Below are 20,074 nucleotides of genomic sequence, written 5' to 3' on the forward strand. Positions count from 1 at the left end.
GTGGGGTCGGCTGCCGACCCGTTGTTGCTTGATCTCTCCGGTACCTGCTCGGCTAGAGGAGTCATCCCCGGTGCTACCGTGCTGGGAGTTTTCTGGTGACTTTGCAGCTGGGCAATTGCCAGCTGTTGTGCCTGCAACATTTCAAAAATAACGTGAAAGTTAACCTCCCATTCTTCCCTAACTGGGGTTTTCTGAGCTTCTTATTGGTCTCCTTGGTACACACTCATGTTAGTATGGGAGCTTACATCGACGTGTTGGGCATCGCGTGAGACCACATCCATGGGAATTCTCAGGGTTTCGTGGTGGTACACCAACACCCGGAACATCCACACCATTCTCTCTGTGGTTCTCAAGATTGTTGTTTACTGAATCAGACATTTTGACCTGAAATCAAAGATCTTGGGCAAGAAAAAGTGTGAAAGATAACTTGCGTTACGTAGTGAAACCAACAAGAAAATAATCACTATTATTTTTAGCCCCACGGTGGGCGCCAAACTGTTTACCGTGAAAATGGTAATAACAATTAAATTTGATTTTGTGGTTCTAAAAATACGTGATCTATTTTTATGCTAGTTGTTTGAGCAATAGATGTTAAGTGAGGTACTTGGAATCAAGATAAGAGATTAAAAACAAGATGTTAACCAAACCGAACGACTGTCAATCGGGGCCTCGAGCTTGTTTATTCGGGGCCTCGGGGTCAAGTCAGATGGCCAGCTTAGAGTGCTCAAGGGTAGTCGATGGACGACTAACAGTTATAATAAAATCAATGACGGCTCTTTATGGCTAATAATAAGCAATAGATGAAGAACAATAAATAGAACACAATAAATATGAGCAATAAATGAAGTAACGAGATCAAGAGAATATGTTAGAGAGCAAAGATGATGTTCTTGTGTATTTAGTATTGAACAACAGATGTTTATAAAATGGCAAGGATCCCCTTTATATATGAGGGGGAGGGGGAATCCCAACATAATACAAATACATTTACTACAAAGATATGGAGATGGTTCAACTAGTTAATGCCTTGATTTGTTTTTTGGACTAGTCCACTAGATTTTGTCAGCCCTATTTATGCGCCTTGGGAACTCCCCACTTTCTCTCAGTAATCGTCGGCCTGTACTGCCCCGAGGTCGAGCGTCGATGGCCCTCGATGGATGAAACTCGACCGTAGTCTTGAGCCTTCGAGATGTGCTTTCGAGGCGTTGTAACGACTGAAAATTGGACCCTCCGATTTTACCGTATACAGAAACAATTACAAGTAGCATAGTAAAAAATATAAAATTCAAAACTTTATATTAAAAATAAAATAGAAGAAAAGTGTAATTGCGAATTCCATATAATATAAAAAAAATCCTAAATATAGTGATACATTATACAAAATAGTAAAAGAACATATTTTTTGGAAGAAGTAAAAAATGTATAAAATAAAAACATTATTTCATATATTGTAGAAAGAAAATAATATACGTATAGTACTAAGTACTTGACATAATATAAGTAAAAATATAAGACTTATAATTAGAATTATGTTAACAAAATCGTACATAAACATATAATTCAAATCATAATAAACAAAGAATTATAAAGAACGACTAAAAAAAGAAAGAATTATTAACGATATTGGTATTGATAGATTTTTTATAAAAATAATAGTAAGCTTTTATCTTTATACTTTTGATGAATTCAAAAATTATAATTTAGTAAAAAATATATAATATTATTTAAATTTTCAGTAAAATATAAAATGAGAAAACTAATCAAATATTAGAGTTGAAATGAATATACAAAAAGAGGGAATAAAGATAATTTTAGGATATTTGTACTTTTAATTAATTAAAAATTAAAATATAATTAAGAATCACTCAAATAAATTATGAAGAATTTTGATCAGTATAATAAAAAATAAAAATATTTCCAGAGTGAAAATGTATTTTCATGTTATATTAAAAGAAAAGTAGTGCTACATTAAATGAAAAGTAGTATCAAAATATTATGTTGTTGACAAGTTAATAAAAAGTAACATTACCTAATATATAGTAGTAATTTAATAAAGAATAAATAAGAAATAAATAATTTGTATAGGTTTTGTTATCCGCGTTATACACTAGTTTGATCTGATAAACCAAAAATTTCGAAAATTTAGCAATTTCAAATAGAGTTATATGAAGCAAATTTGAAGCTTTTCTGTTTCCAGTTTTCATAAAAGGGATTTAGAGGCCTGTCGTTTTAAGAGGGTTTACAGTTAATGGGCAAAAACCAGCAAATGGAGAGTGTTAAAGGAGAAGAGGAGTCGAGGTTGATTGAATATTTGAGGAAAGAAGTTCCTGATTGGGACGATGAAGTGAAGTTGATTGCGAGGTACAAGGCATTCAGCGGTCAGAGGAGTGATTGGGAGCCTCTTTATATTTTCTGGAGGGATTTGATTCTCAAAGTTGCTCGACATCTTCACATCTTCATTATTCGTCCTTCTCAGGTTTCTCTCTTTTTACTTCTCCTGTCATTTCATCATATTTTTTTGTGTGTGACTCTGATAATGCTCCATAACATGACAAATTGACCAATTTTTGTGTTCTGAATGGAAGGTGAAGATTTGGTTCGACCGAGGAGGCCTCGTCCCTTTGTGCCTCGAACAAGTATTGGTATGTCTCACATTATAATCTACATGTGGTCGTAAATTTCAATGTGTTTTTGGTAAGTTAGAAAATATATTGCATAAGAAAATCTTTTGCAAAGTTATTTTGTGATTTTTGGTTGGGGATGAAGGGAAGGAGCATAAGGTAAGTAGTGGGATCCTAGTGGTTGTTCTAGTTGATATCCTCTAGTTTGAGTCTCTATTGCGTGTATTTTTTTTAATAGTGGTGGTATCTGGGCTAGCTTGAGCTCGTCTCGACTATTCTACTGGGTACCTGTAACTCTACCCACCAAGGCTCACGCAAATGAGAAACGCGGCGCAGCTACCTTGAAGCAAGGGGGTTCAAATGATACCCTTCTTGCTAAAAAATTATACTTGTTATACATGTATTTTTATCCAAAAATAATAAAATGCATGATAAATACAAGGGTTGAATCCCCTTGACTTGAATTGAAGCAGACTTGATGTAACCTATGTTTACAAAAGTTGAATCCGTTCAATGAGAACTTTGGCTCCACCACTGCAAGGTTTGCTCCCACTTCATTGACCATTATGCCATAGCCTTGGGTGCCTCAATTGTGTGTTGTTTTCAGTATGTTAGTATTTCTTGATCAAAAAATGTTAGTATGTTAGTGTTTAAAAATAAAGGTAAAAAGATAAACGAGTGCTTTGCATGGAAGAAAACATTTATTCTATCCTAAGTCAAGAGAGATATCCATAAGCAAGATCAGATAACTGAGAGAGGAACTAGATTGGGTGGGTGATCCGTAATTGGATATAAAAAATAGAAGAAACCCAACCTGAAGATGCAGAAGAAGAGTCTCTCCAGTAAAATTCTAATAAGTCGAATTTGCAACAAGATGGTCATATCTGCATTAGTGAAACAATAGACAGTATGATACTTATGGAAGACTAGGGTTCGAACCAGTAGTGTTATAAAAAAGGTTTCTTTCCATTTGCTCAAGCATGGGTAGATAGAAGTAATCAGTACATGTATTGGTGGATATGCAGATACCTGGTGGGACAATTGAAGTACGCACAACCTTGTCGGGGCACCATTGTTCAGAAATAGAGAGGCTAAAAGCTGCGGTATTAGGATCCCAGTGAATTGTTACTGAGGATGGAAGGAAATTGGGGGAAACTATTTGGTGATAGTAGAGAATATTAGCTTCAGCGCTGATGCTAGAAGAGGAAGGCTTTGCTATAGAGCAATGAATGATGGCAAACTTATTTTTGGGGACCTCTTGTCAAAAGGAAAAGTCAGATGGTAAAATTAGGAGAAGAGTATCTGTTCAAACTATGGAAAGTTCCGCCTGATAAGAAGGATGTGGAGACACAGTTGGAAACGGTGAAGATCCCTCTAACATGGAAAAAGTGAATGAGATCTTAGAATATCTCTAAAGAATGTCATACTGAAATTTATCACCCATCAGCTTTGATTATTGGGCGTGATTCTGTCTTTGATTTGAAATAGGAAAAAAAGGGAAATTGGGCAAAATCCTTAATGGAACATCTTATATTGCTTTCTCAGAAAATTAAAAAAATAAAACTTGTATTGGGGGAAAATGTAATTTTGTGGAAATTAAAGACATGAAGGGTTATAGATTGACTCAAAGACATGCGCACATGTCGAAGGAAGTCAGCAACAAAAGATTATTCATTTTGCTGATTGGTGTTCAAGAACGTAGAGAGATTATATCAATCAATCAGCTATGCACCAATCTCAAACTTAGGCAAACTCATTAAAATGCAAATTTGAAAGAGCTGATAAGAAGGTTAACATAGGGAGAGCAAGAAAGAACAGAAAAGTGCTTTGACACTACAAAAAACAAAACCAAAAAACGAGGCTTGTCCCGGCTTGTTTATGAAGTTTGATGGAGGAATGGAATTCACGACAAGCTAGATGAACAGAATGAATTGTTCTATAAGATTAGTTTGATGTAAGGATAGAAGAGATCATTTGTGGATATAAGATTTGGTGGTTTTCGTTAGTCTATCTGGTCCTCTCTTCCCCCCCACCCCCTCTATTTTAGTGAACTCTGCTGTACGTGGGTTTTAACTTTTAACGCGCCTTTTGATCTTTCTGATACCATCTCTTTTGCAGCAATATAAAGATTATTTTATTTGAACTGTCTTATTAATCATCAAAATAGACTGTAAGCAAATGATCTTAAAATTCAATTAGTTGAACAGTGTTATCAACTTTAAATGAGAAGTTTACAGATTTATGCTGGAACTGAAATTCTTTCCTGCCCCATGCGTATGTCCACAAATTGCGTCAGCCAGCAGCATAACAATCCTGTTCATTACATGCAGCTTGAAATGTATACCGCTGGTGAGCTATTGCAGAATGTGGGAGTCACTGATCCAGCTAGTGGCTGGGTTTCCCAAATTTTGCAGAAAGTAGTAAATTTGGGAGGTCTGTTGAGACCACCTACTCAAGAAAAGCTTGCCGAAGACTATTACATCATTCCTGTATTACTGAAGGTAATTGTTTTCTTGTTCTTAAACCAATCATTGATATTATTCATCTTTATGTACTAGACTTGGAGGGGATGTCATAAATTATTAAGATAAAGCTGATCCCTGACTTTCAGAAGCCTGAGTAAAATTAGAACGGTTAAAAATAGGCTAGTGGAAATATGAATGGCCTTATCTCAAGCATTGCCTTTGTCAGTCTATGACTATGACTATTTCCTATACTACATGATGTTAAATGTTGTCTTTGTTCTTGCTTTTTTTGTGCTTTCATTGGTTACTGTTCGTTTTTTTTGCTCCTCCTTTCCCATGGTTTTCCTTAATTTGTTTCTTGGCTTTATTTCCTGTACCTCCCTTTTGAGGTAGCCCTAGTAATCATTTCACTTTAGTTTCCTTAATGGTTCATTGAATGTTCTAATCTTTCAATCCCCCCACCCCTCAAAACAAACAACTAGGAAAAGGCTCTTCAAGTGGTCCAAGCATTATCCGAAAGCCACTGGACAGCTTCATGTGTAATTACATGGAGAATGTTCGAGGAACTTTCTGGCGGATTCAAGGAAGCTCATGCAGTCTTGAATCACTTGTCTGAATGCGGAAAAGCGAAGTACCTTGTAACAAACAAGAAGGATTTAATGGAGGTAATGTTAGTAGGAATGCTGTTCTCCATTTGCATTTCATTTATCAATACTATGTTTGGTTCCACAGATAAAGAGGAAAGGGTGGATGAAAGAGAAATTCATCGCTTTCTTTTCAAGTATTAGTCATCATTTATGGCCTGCTATTTGGTATAATTGAAAGAAAAATAAAAGAGATGTGTTTTTCTCTCCATTTTATAGTTGTATGCTACCCCTCTGTTTTAACATCTCCTCTCATTTTACTTTCATGTATAGCAAGGGAAATAACCCTTACCTCTTCTCGTTTACTTTTCCTCCTTTCACCTTTCTCTTTTCAAATAGTATTACTGTGAAAGCTATACCAAGAACGAGAACGGGGTGGAAATGGCGAAACTTATTTTCTTTCTTTTTCTTTTATTTTTGTGATGAGAACAAGCAGCATTCTTTTGAGGTTTTGGCAAAAAACATCACTGTTGTCTGGGCTCAAATTTAACTTAATCCCTGTAGTATACCATTTAACAAAAAAACATCCCTGTGTATTAAAACATTAAACTTACTAGTCCAAAAATAGTGCGATGGACGAGTTAGTAATATTGTATTGAAGCAATAGTGCACTATACTATTTCACCGGGCTCACTTTACCTGTAGCAATCAAGAACATCGTCATATGGATGTCCTACAATCTTTATTGATTTCCATTCCATAATAATTGGTTTCGTTGTTTCTCCTTTATGATTGGAACCTAAAACTTCTGGCCATCCCAGAGATCTTGACTACCTCCTAATACTGCCATATTTACTGCTTTTGTTTGTTAAATCATTGGAAGCTTGGCTCACCAATCCTTGAACACTGCTAGTAATATGGACGGATGTAGTTTTTCCATACAGGGGGTGAAAGTCTCTCTTTCAGCACGAGCACTTTCTGGCACAACAAGTCTAGATTTTGATGTGCTGCATTTGATTGGGATAGTAGAAAAACTTGAGCATCAGCTTAATGTGATAGATCAACGCTGGAAAAGGTAAGGACTATCATCCTCCATTATTAAATGCTCATACGAACTGAGAAGAGATTCCAACAATAAATGCATCTGTCGTGTAAACCTGCAAAAATAAGTGTTTCATCCAACAAAAAGAAAATCAAGAAGGAATATTGGAAAGTGCTTTCCTGCAGCCAGAAGAGGGCTAGCATGCTCAAAATCGTTTGACGTAATCTTATTGTGAAGTTCAGACTTAATAGCTCTATTCAGGGCTCATAAAGGTAGCACTGTTCCTCAAAGTTAACCACAATAATATGATGCTTGTTCTATGTGCAGGTCTAGAGAATCTGCTTTAGCTTCTCTAAAACTTGGGAACAAACAGGTGGCTCTAAGGTGTTCAAGGGAAATGAAGCTGGCTTCTCTGAGTAGAGAAAAATGTACAGCACTTTTAAACCGAGTGGAGGAAGTCCTTGCAATTATTTCTGATGCAGAAGCCTCAAAGGAGGTTGAATGATCTTCTTAGTAGTCCCTGGATATTATATCATGTGAAACTGTGCTTGTTCTAATCCTAAACTGACAAGTTACAGATGACCTTATTAGCCCTTTTTGAACTGATTTGGCAACTCTAAACTTAACCCTGATTAATGGCAGGTTTCTGAAGCCATTCGAATTGGCACACAGGCTATTAAGGAAAATGGGATCGATTATGATGAAGTTGAGCTGTGTCTACAGGAGCTGAACGAGTGTGTTGAATCGCAGAAGCAGATTGATGAAATTCTAGGTAGTTTTACGCCCCCGAAATTCGAGTCACATTCTTAACAGTATTAAAATTCAAGAGAAAGCATTGATAGTTTTAACTCAATCGGTAAGCATGGTAGTGAAAATTCTTATATACTATTCACTGGAAAAAACATAACCAAATGGATCGAGCCCGTTTGTTGAATTATCTCTCCCAGTTCATAAACTGATGGACGATAATGAACCTTATCAGGTTAATATATACTATCTCAATTTGGTGTCAGGACATCGCTTAATATGACCTTTGACTATGAAGATATTCACCCATCAACTGATAAACCGAACAATTTGAACATATCTGCTCAATCTGATTAGTTCTGATGAGTAAAGAGTTAGCTGGCATTGTTTCTGTGCTAAAAATGCTAGTTGTTTGGCTCCTCCTCAGGATCAAATGCAGCAGATGCAGAAATTGATGATGAAGGTATTGAAGATGAGCTGAAGAAGCTGGAGCTGAATTTTGCCGAGGTACCGACTCAAACATCCACCAGTCACAGTGCGGTGGACGCTCTAGTAGCAGGAGCCCAGGAAACCACCAATGCGCTAAGTGACTCCCTTGCGAACCTTCATATCTCACACCATGCAAGGAAGGACCTGGAGGCAGAACATGCTGCGGAGCCCATGGGTGTTGTGTCAAATGATGTCAATCGGGAAGCTGCTCTGGCATAGCCAATGTTAGGATCTTGTTTTCTCCATGTTTTTGTACTGTGATGCCTGGTAGTCCACGCCATAATTGATAGAGTGTGCACCTTTCGTCTACAGGGCTCAGGGCACAATTGTTATGTGAAACACTGTCGATATGAGATTATGAATTGTCATGTCAGTGATGTTCTTGTATATTATCAAAAAGTAGTACCCCATCTGTTCCAGTTTTTGTCCCCTTTTTTTCCTTTTAAATATGTATCCGAAAGAATGTTATCTTTCTTTATTAAGTAAATTTTTAACTCCAATGCTCCCATTTTACTCTTACGACACTCTAATATGAAAATGATATGACATGTTTAGAACTAGAAGATTCAAATGGTATTTTTGATATGTATGCACACTTTTGGCGTAAGATATGCTTTTCACATTTTTACATATTGTGTCCAGTCAAATGAAGACACATAAAAGGATAAGTTGAAGAAGTCAGATTGACATGTCAAATAACACCACAAATAATTTTTCTACTTTTGAGAAGAAGCTACAAATTCTAATTTTTTTCAAGAAGCAGAAGCAGAAAATTAATGTTTTCAAGACAAAAATATCCTTACCACAAAATTATATTTCCTAAATTATCCCTTATTAATTTAACCTTTACTTTTTTTTTTTATCTCTACCGTCTTTTCTTCTTGTTTCAATTTTTACCGTATTTTTATTCTTTTTCTCTTATTCCAACTTTGAATAATCTCTCTAATATAAGTAGATCTCTTCTTTTCTCATTCGGTAGTTTCTTCTTTTCTTCATCTCCTATTACTCTTTGAAATAATAAGGCTAATCGCCAGATTCAAGCACTTTCTTTATAATGTATAATTTTTTTTCTTTTACAGTATACCAATATTATATGATCTCCAGTTTGTATTTTATTTGTACTTTTTTTGCGTGCATGCATATAATATAATTGACATAATGCAATACTACCAAGTTTGTTATTTTCTCAAGAAGTAATAGTGTTTTTCATACATGTAACTTGTAAGCATATATGTTCCTACCAATATTATTGCTTTTACATACTTATATTTTATATTGATTAAAATCTATAATACATATTACTTTACATTTTATATTCTAATTACATAAAAATAAAAATAAAAATTAATTAAATTATTTTGTACTAAAAATTTAAAATTTCTCTTTTTAAATAACGCTAATTATAAACAAACTTTTACTGTACTTTATAGTAGTTTGGCGCTCAAAAGTAGTTTTTGAAAAGATTGGCCAAACACAATTTACTTATCAAATTTTGCAAAAAGTACTTCTCAAACAAATTGATCAAACACAAATTGCTAATTTTCAAAAGCACTTTTCAAAATAAGTAGTTTTTGACAGCTTGGCCAAATGGACTCTTAAGCTGTTGTCACACCTTCTTTTTCTTAGAGGATCGGGAGTTTTTTCAATTGAAGTGACATTATTCAAAATGGTATTATTTATTTATTTTTCCAGAGTCGCCACCTGGAATAATTTATGGTGTCCCAAGTCACTGATTTATTTTAAATCCCAAATCGAGGAAATTTTGACTTCGTTTAAAGTCTGCGAACACAGACCGAGTAAGGAATTCTGTTACCCCGGGAGAAGGTGTGAAGCACTCTCGAGTTTCGTGGTTTTAGCACGGTCACTCAACTATTAATAATTGGCCTAATTATATGAGTTGTTACATGTTTTAAACTATCGTGCATTTTTAATCTTTTAAGCCGCTTTTAATTATTATGGAGTTTATTTAAATAAGCCGTGATGTCGCACACTAATTGTTTTGGTACACATTGCAAACCGTGCCACATGAAATGCACCCGCGATTTACGACATATTTATTTTTATTATTATTGTTTGAAGTTATGGCCGGGTCACATGAAATGCACACCAGAATTGGGGATTATGTATCACGATCATGCCACGAGAACCGTACCCATAGCCGTGATGATTTAATTACGCGCCTAAAGCATTGCTACGAATATTTATTTTTTTTTAAAAAAAGTTATCTAATTTTATAAGGTTCAAAGTTTAAAGTATGAAATCTAGATATTATGGACATCTTATAAGAAAATTTGAAGCGTTCATCTAAATTGAGTAAGGACCCCTTCAAAAATATAACTCTTCAAATGAAACGTTTTAAGAATAAGTATTGTGACCTTAATTCTATTCAACAATGACAGGATAAATCCAAACTATTAACAATTTTAAGAAGCTTTTCAACAAAAGATAATGGAAGAAACCTAAAGTTAATTTCACACCTATTAGGCTTTGTTACTATAGCCCAGATGAGGCCCCTAATCGAAATCCTCACGAGGTTTAGGCCTGGAAGGTTTCAACCGGCCAAGCTCTTGGTGAAGCTAACATAAAGAAGCTCAATTGCCCTGTTTATCAATGGAAAAGGCGAAATTGCGCTTGCTGGCCCATCAAGCCCACCATTACAACCACAAATCCCATGTATTGACACAATTGAAAACTTATGAATCAAAGGTAATTAATTGTGGCATATCTTCAGAAAATGAAACCATTCAGGATACTATACTAAATTATAATCAATCTGAACATTAAGAAACTCATAAACTAGAAAACTTGGAGCCATGCCAGAATTGGGCTCAACTGAAGCCCAAATGACAAAAGAAAGGAAATGTCTCCCTCATAAACTCACATGAGTATTTTAATTTATACAAGGATGCAAATAGTCGAGAAAATGCCTAATATGAGCAGCATTTCATTGGCGCCGTGCTCATTTGCAATTATCAATGAAAAGAGTTATTACAGGCTATTTTTAAAACTCATTTTTTACATCAGTTATGCAGAAAAACAAACTTCAAGTCCCAAACATAATCATACATACATCATTACACAAATGAACTTTACTAGACTTTTTTTTCAAAATATCAAGTTTATATGGCATTAGTCACTACTATACTGCTGGATATGGGTGTTTCTTCAGCTTCAAACCAACCTGAAAATCTCAGTTCTAACTTCATTTTAACTGATCAAAATAACGCAACCAAAAAAAAAGGTTCCATGATGACTACAACATTAACAATTATGTTCAGATTTAGACTACTACTATAGTTGAAATTTCAGATCCAGTTCTACTCACAAATAGACATGACAGAAGATATTCAAAGAAAGCAAATAAATGACCAGACTACTTTACAGAATATTTATCAAGCATGTAGTCAATCCATGGGTGCAAATCTGATGATATTTATGGCATTCCAACGCTGTTACATCTATAAGAGTAAAATCAATACCTTAATAGCAGCAAAAACACAACAGAGAAAAGAGAAAATAAATCTCTGATTTTGGAGAAACGTAGTCAGAACCCAGATTCAACCAATAGCTCGACAACACATCAACAAATAACAGGGATTGAAGTTAAATTGAGCTTTAGAAACCAGAAAGATGAAGCCCAATACCAATGAACAAAGATAACTAATTTTTTTTTTGAGTTTTCTGATATTTTATGAAATTGAAAGGCTAGAATTCCAGAATCATTGTGAGAAGATTAGAATAAAGATCAGTCAAGAGGAATATCTCTGAAAATGCAGGAATTAATGTGTGTATGAGTGAAGGAAGGTGAGGTCTTATATAGGAAAGAGTGAGGGAATCATTCCGATGAATACAACCCCTAAAATTTAGGGAAAAGCATCTTTTTAACAGAAAATAGACAGATGTCCATTCAGATATTTACTCACATTTTTCTAACCCTTTTACTTTTGATTTTAACACTTAGTACCCTAATTTTACCTAATTTCTTTTATCCTTATTGAATTTTAATCCTCCCCTTATTTCCAGAACCTTCTCAGGCAGTTACAACCAAAGATTCCTTCAATTTTAAATACTAAACTGCCCTCCTAAACCTCTGTAATTACTTTAACAGCACCACAAAACCTGGACCAAGCGGTCAACATGACCCAATATCTAATATTACTCCATTTGTGCCTTCTATACCAATGGGCCTATCCAAATAACAACAAATAGGCTCAATTCCGGATCCAACCCAATGACCAAAGAAAATCAAGACTAATGGAAGATCAAACACATAAATTCTGAAGTAAAAATAAAGAAATGACAATATATCACTATATGCAATTAAACTAATTGTTAACAAACCCCTAATTAACAATCAGAAACATGCTAAACATTCAGAAAAGAAAACATACTAAACAATCACATATGGATGCAACCTTCACACAATGATCAATTAACAATCTAACCAAATCGAAACTAAACTAAACATGATGTTACTAACTAAATGCAATTAACTTAAATAAACCTATTTTTAATTAAACTAATAAATAATAATTAACATCTAACTTAGTGATTCAGAAACAGAAAAAAGAAACAAGGAAGAGGCAAAAGAAAAGTATACTGATTTTGGCCAGAAAATGAGTCGACGAACGAAGCGAATCGACGAACGATGAAGGCGACGAAGCTTGGCCAGTCAGCGATGACTTGGCCGGAATTCAGTGAGCTTCGAAATGAACCAAACTAACATGAATTGATTTCTCGTGTCAAGAGCAATCGAACTCATGTAAGTCTGAGCCAAAATGTTCTTGAAATTTCCAGAAAAAACTAAATTTAGGTTTTCTGAATTTCTTAGATTTGAAATTGGCCGGATTTGGGGAGGTTTTTGGAATAATTGATGGTGGATTTGTGTTGAACATGAAGAGTGGAGTGTAGGGCGTGATTTTGGAAGGATTTGCGGTGACGCCGCCGTCGTGGAGCGATTTCCGGCAGGCGGCGTATGGTGGTGAGAGAAATAAAGAAATATAATTCTGAGGGTTGTCTCTAGGTTGGGGGGGGGGAACTGGGTTAGGATAGTTATATGGGTAGGATTAGGTGAGTTTCTGGCCGTTGGATCGCGTTTGATGAACGGTTGGGATTTAGCTAGGTGAAACGGCGTCGTTTAGGTTTAGTTGGGGCTGGACCGGATTTTAGAAAGTGACTGGGTTGGACTTGACATGGGTGGATTTGGGCATTTTTGGGCCATTTGTATTTGGTCCAATCTAGTTTGAAGCTCAAAATAGTCTCTTCTCCTTTTCTTTGTTTTCTTTGATTTTAAATTCTAATTAAATTAATTATAATTCTAAATTAAGTCTTAAATCAATCTAATTTATAAAATTAAACTAATTATCTATTTATACTATTTACATAAGTAATTAATCTTAAATTAATGAAAGAAAGTTACTAATTTAACACTAAAATTTAAAAATGTAAAAATGAATATCTTTTTTGTGATTTTGTTTTAATAATGCATTCAACTTATGCAATTAGATTCTAAATATAATTAAGATCTACAAATGCTATGTAATAATGATTTGAACATTTTTTTGGTATTTTTCTATGATTTTAAAAAATGTTAAAAATGCAACTAAATGCAAATAATTACCAAAAATTCCAAAAAATCTATAAAATTAAAAACAATTAAGAAAAAAAATCTATTTATTGATTTTGTGGGAGTATTTTTGGTGAGGCAAAAATTACGTGCTCACAACTGCCCCTCTTTGCTCGGAAACATGAAGAGTTTTCGGGCAAAGATAAAGTGAGCAATCATGAACAATTTTTGCCCGTTTGATACTCCATGAGAAGCATTTTGAAAAAGTTTGACCGAACCTTGCTTCGGAGGTTTCCCACATATCCTTGGCTGTAAAGGAATTAGGTCAGTGTAGTTTTGGAAGTTCTGGTAGCTGGGACTACCGAGAGGCCGTGATTTCACTGATGTTGCTTCTATTACTACTTGCTAAGCTCCTTATTATACCAAAATCAAAATGAAAAGCAAAACTAACTAAAACTATCACCTACGAATTACAAGATTCCTATCTATAAATCCTCTAAAGCTTGATCTTGAGTCTTGGCTGGTTCTTCATGCAGACTCTGATCTGAATCTTGATGCTTGTTAGTTGTAAGTGCTGGTTCATTCTTCTTCAACTTTTCAGATCAAGGCGGGACATGTAAAGTTTGTGACTTCAATAATGTCTTGAGCAGTCCACATCTTTTCTTCGCTTCTGCACTTTGAGTTCACTTCTTTTTCTTTTATTCTGAATTGAGACTTCTTCTTTTGGTCATCTCAAACCCTGTGTCTCGAGGTATAACCTGCTCAGACACCAAAACAAATGAACAAAAGAAATTTTTCTGCCCCAATTTTCACTAGGAAAATTTCATGAGTTATTTGTAACCAAAACTCTACTTCATTATTGAAAGCACTGAAAGTTGGGGTTGTGTACCCTTGGGAAAATAGAGATTAGGGAATGGAGAACATATATCTACAAAAAATAAAATCAACTAGAGAGTGGAGACCCTATGTTGGAAAAGTGGCTAGGGAGTGGAGAACCTACGTCTAAAAATCATTAACTAGGGAGTGGAGACCCTATGTTGGCATCAACTAGGGAGTGAAGACCCTATGTTGGAAAATTATCAACTAGGGAGTGGAAACCTTATGTTGAAAAATCATCAACTAGGGAGTGGAGACCCTATGTTGGAAAATCATCAACTAGGGAGTGAAGACCCTATGTTGGAAAATTATCAACTAAGGAGTGGAGACCCTATGTTGGAAAATTATCAACTAAGGAGTGAAGACCCTATGTTGGAAAATCATCAACTAGGGAGTGGAGACCCTATGTTGGCATCAACTAGGGAGTGAAGACCCTATGTTGAAAAATCATCAACTAGGAAGTGGAGAGACCCTATGTTGGAAAATCATCAACTAGGGAGTGGAGACCCTATGTTGGAAAATCATCAACTAGGGAGTGGAGGACCTATATTGGCATTAACTAGGGAGTGGAGACCTTATGTCTAAAATATCATCAACTAGAGAGTGAAGACCCTATGTTGGAAAACGCAGCTAGGGATTAGAGACCCTATAGTACCATGATTTTGAAATTTTTCTTCCTTTTCTTTCTTTTTTTAAAAAAAAATTATTTTCATCATCATTTTTTTCTTTTTTTATTTCAGAGAATGAGTAAATACGGGAAAGAATTTTGGAGGAGACTTCCCTTTTGGAGTGGTTGCTGCAAAGCTGTTTCTACCTTTGCGCAATTTCTTTTTGGTTACACCTGCTTCTTGCAATGTTGCTTTTGGATAGCAACTGTTTCATGTTTTTCAAGCAAAGAACAATTTGTTAGTTTGAAACGGTGGTTGGTTTCGTGGCCTTGAATGTTTCAGTCACTTGATTTCGGTCCTTTCAGCTGTAACTAGTTGTTTCCTGAATACCGATTGCATTTTTGACCCTAGAGAACCTCTGGCTTTTCCAGACTTTTCTCTGACGGTTAGTCACGTGGGACTTAACCTTTCAAATTTATATTGCATTTATAGGCATTTGACTTTGATTGCCTTTCTTTTCAGGAGTTTTTGATTTCGAAACATCGACCATCATGGCCAGTCGGAGTCGATTCGATGCACCTACCAAGGCTGGGTGCCTTCTTGAATATTGGCTCGTGTCAAACAAAAGCCTTGTAGATCAATATTACCATCCTTGTTTTGTCTTAGTTTCAGAACAGACTTAGACCAAAAGGAATTCAAAGAAAAACAAGCAATGGAAAGGACAAACGAATTTAGACGAGAGGTATCCCTTTCGGGGAAAAGAAAGAAGAACTTATCTAGAGTGCATGCGGACTTCAATAAACATGACATGTCTCTTGGACTGGATGCCTGATCTGTGTAAACTGTCCGACTCTCAAAAATTCATCATAACTTATACCTCAAGAAACATGAAATGTCTCTTGAGAAACCTTGCCAGGACTCTGTCGATGGCTATGAGGATCCCCTTTTTGATTAGTGGCGCCCTTTGCAGGTTTTCACCAGCTAACCTCTCTCATTTCTCTTCTCACTATCGCCTTGTACTGCTTTTTGCGAGTTTTCACTAACAACACTCTCTCATTTCAATTTATCTCCTTACCATCGCCTTACGGTGCTCGTGGGGTTTTCACCAATAAGACTCTCTTATTTTATTTCTCTCATTTTGATTGTATCAAATCCAAGCGATTGTATCCTCCAATTCTTGAACATTCTCGTCGATTGATCGAAAGGACTTGAAAAGGATTTGGGTAAAAAGAATTTGGACTGAATTACAACTTTGGAACCTTTCAGGCAAAACCATTGCCGAAACATTATAACATCTGCCCCAGTTTCACTTTTGGGGGAATCTGAATTTTTGTTTTGGTGTGACTGAACCCCAAAGAGAGGATGCCTATGTATCCTTTCGGAATCAAGTCGAACGTAGTTCAAGGAACATAGTTTTTTATTTTCTTTGTTTTTCTCTTTTGTTTTGTTTTGTTTTTCATTTTTTTTTACTTTTCATAACAGGTTCCTGGTTCCAAAGAGGGTAATCAAAGAAAAAGGGAACCGACTCAAAGGGTTTGAAAGGTTGGTAGTGTTTGGGTAGCGGAAATGAAAGCCTTCGTCATCCCAATCAGAGAGCATTAAAATTGCATAAAAGGGTCAAACATAATACCTTTTGACTGCATCTGCATTGACAGCTGTTTCGAGATCGTTTCCTTCGATGTCTCCCAAATATAGTGCTCCTTTCAGCAATAGTTTTCTTACAATGTACCGACCTTTCCAATTTGGAGCAAATTTTCCTTTTGCTTCCTCATGATGTGGGAGAATACGTCTCAGAACGAGTTGCCCCACTTCAAAGTTTCTAGGCCGCACTTTCTTGTTGTAGGCACGAGCCATTCTTTGTTGATACAACTGCCCGTGCCAAACTGCGGCCATCCGCTTTTCATCAATCATAGTTAATTGTTCCAACCGGGTCTTGACCCATTCATCATCCTCGATCTCAGCTTCAACAATGATTTGAAGAGAGGGAATTTCAACTTCTGCAGGTATTACAACTTCTGTGCCGTAAACTAATAAATAGGGTGTGGCCCCAACTGATGTGCGCACAGTTGTGCGATATCCTAATAATGCAAAAGGCAATCTTTCATGCCACTGTCTAGAACTTTGAATTATTTTCCTGAGGATCTTCTTGATATTCTTGTTTGCAGCCTCAACAACACCATTAGCTTTGGGCCGATAAGGGTTAGAATTCCGATGCATAATCTTAAATTGTTCGCATACCTCCCTCATCAAATGGTTGTTCAGATTTGCAGCATTGTTTGTAATGATAGTTTTAGGAATACCAAAGCGACAAATAATGTTGGAATGCATAATGTCCACCACTGCTTTCTTAGTGACGGCTTTGAAAGTGATTGCTTCAATCCATTTTGTGAAATAATCGATGGCAACCAAGATGAATCTGTGCCCATTTGAAGCTTTCGGCTCGATCGACCCAATGACATCCATTCCCCAGGAAACGAAAGGCCAAGGCGCTGACATGGGATGCAACTCTGAAGGCGGTGCCTGAATCAGGTCACCGTGTATCTGACACTGATGGCACTTGCAGACAAAACTGAAGCAATCCTTTTTCATGGTCATCCAGTAATAACCTGCCCGAAGGATTTTCAAGGACATATCCATTCATGTGGGGCCACATACTCCTAAATGCACTTCGTTCATGATCTTTCCAGCCTCTTGGGCATCTACGCACCTCAAAAGATTCAAATCTGGAGTTCTTTTGTACAAGACTTCTCTGCTAAAAAAGAAACTGCTGGCGAGCCTTCTAATGGTTCTCTTTTGGTCTCCATTGGCCTGCTTGGGATATTCCTTTAGTTTCAAAAACCTTTTGACGTCATGATAACATTTTTGAACATCTGGTTTATTTCAATTGCATTACAATAACCATGCCTTTCTCGAATTTGGATTTCCAACGGGTCAATATGGACATCGCCCGAATGCGGTAACATTAGGGCCAAAGTAGCTAGTGCATCAGCTAACTCATTATGGAATCGAGGAATATACCTGAACTGGACGGACTTGAACCGTTTGCTGAGATCTTCCACATGTTGAATGTATGGGATAAGCTTGATGTCTCGAGTTTCCCATTCACCTTGAGCTTGCCGAATAATCAAATCAGAATCTCCCATGATTAACAATTCTTTCACATCCATGTCAACTCCATATTCATACCCATAATGCAAGCTTCATATTCAGTTGTGTTATTTGTACAGAAGAACCAAAGCCGGGCTGTGGCTGGATAGTGTTGACCAGTGGGCGAAATCAAAATTGGCCCAATCCCGACACCTTTTGCATTTACAGCTCCATCAAAGAACATTTTCCAAGCATTGATGTCTTCTGGAATTACTTCAACTGAATTTACTTCCTCGTCCAGAAAGTAAGTATTTAGGGTTTGGTATTCATCATCAACCAGGTTCTCAGCTAGATGATTTGCCAAGGCTTGAGCTTTCATCGCCGTCCGGATGACATAGATAATGTCAAACTCAAGGAGCAGGATTTGCCATTTTGCTAACCTTCCCGTGGGCATTGGTTTTTGGAATATGTACTTCAGAGGATCCATTCTGGTTATGAGATATGTGGTGTAGGCCAACAGATAATGTCTAAAGCTTCTGGGTGACCCAAGTTAGGGCACAACAAGTTCTTTCCAACAAAGTGTACTTGGCTTCATAACCAGTGAACTTCTTGCTCAGATAGTATATGACTTTCTCTGTCTTCCCGGTCATATCATATTGCCCTAGGACATAGCCGAAAGAATTTTCCAAGACTGTCAAGTACAAGAACAAAGGTCTCCCAGGCTCGGGTGGAACCAACACTGGCGGATTTGACATATATTCTTTGATTTTGTTGAAAGCTTCTTGATATTCATTCGTCTATTTGATCGCGACGTCTTTCTTCAGCAACTTAAATATGGGTTCACAAGTGGTAGTGAAATGAGCAATGAATCTGCTGATGTAATTCAATCTTCCTAGCAGACTCATGACCTCTTTCTTGGTTCTCAGAGGTGACAAATTCTGAATAGACTTTATCTTTGTTGGATCTAGCTCGATACCCCTCCAGCTGACTATAAACCCCAGAAGTTTCCCAGATGGAACTCCGTATGCACATTTAGTTGGGTTCATTTTCAAGTCATACTTGCACAGACGCTCGAAAAACTCTCTCAAATCCCGCACATGGTCTTCCTGCATTCTGGATTTAATGATCACATCATCCATATACATATCAATTTCCTGGTGCATTCATGAAAGATGGCATTCATAGCTCTCATATAAGTTACCCAGCGTTCTTCAAACCAAATGGCATGACCCTATAAAAGTAAGTGCCACAAGGTGTGGTCAAAGCCATTGTTTGTGTGTCTTCTTCATCCATCAGAAACTGGTGGTACCCAGCACAACAATTCACGAAAGATTATATCTCATGTTTGGCACAGTTGTCAACAAGAATGTGGATGTTTGGCAATGGAAAGTTGTCCTTGGGGCTTGCTTTATTCAAATCTCGATAATCAACACACACTCGAGTTTTCCCATCTTTCTTCGGCATTGGGACCACATTAGCCAACCATGTGGTATATCGGACCACTCAGATAACACCAGTTTTCAACTATTTGGTGACTTCTTCTTTGATCTTATCACTGATGTTTGTTTTAAACTTCCTCTGCTTTTGTTAGACGGATGGATAACCGGGATAAGTTGGCAATTTATGCACTACCAAATCAACACTCAGTCCTGGCATAGCATCATAGGGCCATGCAAACACATCTTTGAATTCAAACAAAAGTTGGATCAATGCATCTTTAATTCTTTTATTGGAGTGAATGATTATCATGGTTTCTCGGACCTCTTCTGAACTGCCTAAATTAACTGGCTCAGTTTTATTTAAGTTTGGCTTAGGCTTATTCTCAAATTGTTCTAGTTCTCGATTTATTTTCCTAAAAGCCTCACTTTATCATATTCCGGTTCTTGATTCATTATTTCATAGTTAGACAACATTTGGGATCTAGGCATGAAGTCCGCAAGCATGTCATGTTATTTAAGTCCGCATTATTAGAACTGAAAAGAAAAAAGA

At 36.4% G+C, this 20,074-nt stretch overlaps 2 protein-coding genes across 2 annotated transcripts; one reads left to right on the top strand and one right to left on the bottom strand.

The window, feature by feature from the left end:
• Positions 1-2,099: 2,099 nt before the first annotated feature.
• LOC104211912 (uncharacterized) lies at positions 2,100-8,448 on the top strand. Its single transcript, XM_009761053.2, has 8 exons — positions 2,100-2,476; positions 2,586-2,642; positions 4,952-5,122; positions 5,569-5,751; positions 6,615-6,745; positions 7,040-7,208; positions 7,355-7,484; positions 7,887-8,448. Exons 1-8 carry the CDS (start codon positions 2,249-2,251, stop codon positions 8,165-8,167), a joined length of 1,350 nt encoding a protein of 449 aa, XP_009759355.1. The 5' UTR covers positions 2,100-2,248; the 3' UTR covers positions 8,168-8,448.
• Positions 8,449-18,155: 9,707 nt separating this feature from the next.
• On the bottom strand, positions 18,156-18,840 carry LOC138878032 (uncharacterized). Its single transcript, XM_070157688.1, has 2 exons — positions 18,671-18,840; positions 18,156-18,573 (listed from the first exon to the last, which is right to left on the bottom strand). The coding sequence occupies exons 1-2, from the start codon at positions 18,838-18,840 to the stop codon at positions 18,156-18,158; spliced, it is 588 nt and encodes a 195-aa protein (XP_070013789.1).
• Positions 18,841-20,074: the final 1,234 nt, after the last annotated feature.

This window comes from Nicotiana sylvestris, chromosome 9, assembly GCF_000393655.2.
Source record: "Nicotiana sylvestris chromosome 9, ASM39365v2, whole genome shotgun sequence".
Taxonomy (NCBI): Eukaryota; Viridiplantae; Streptophyta; class Magnoliopsida; order Solanales; family Solanaceae; genus Nicotiana; species Nicotiana sylvestris.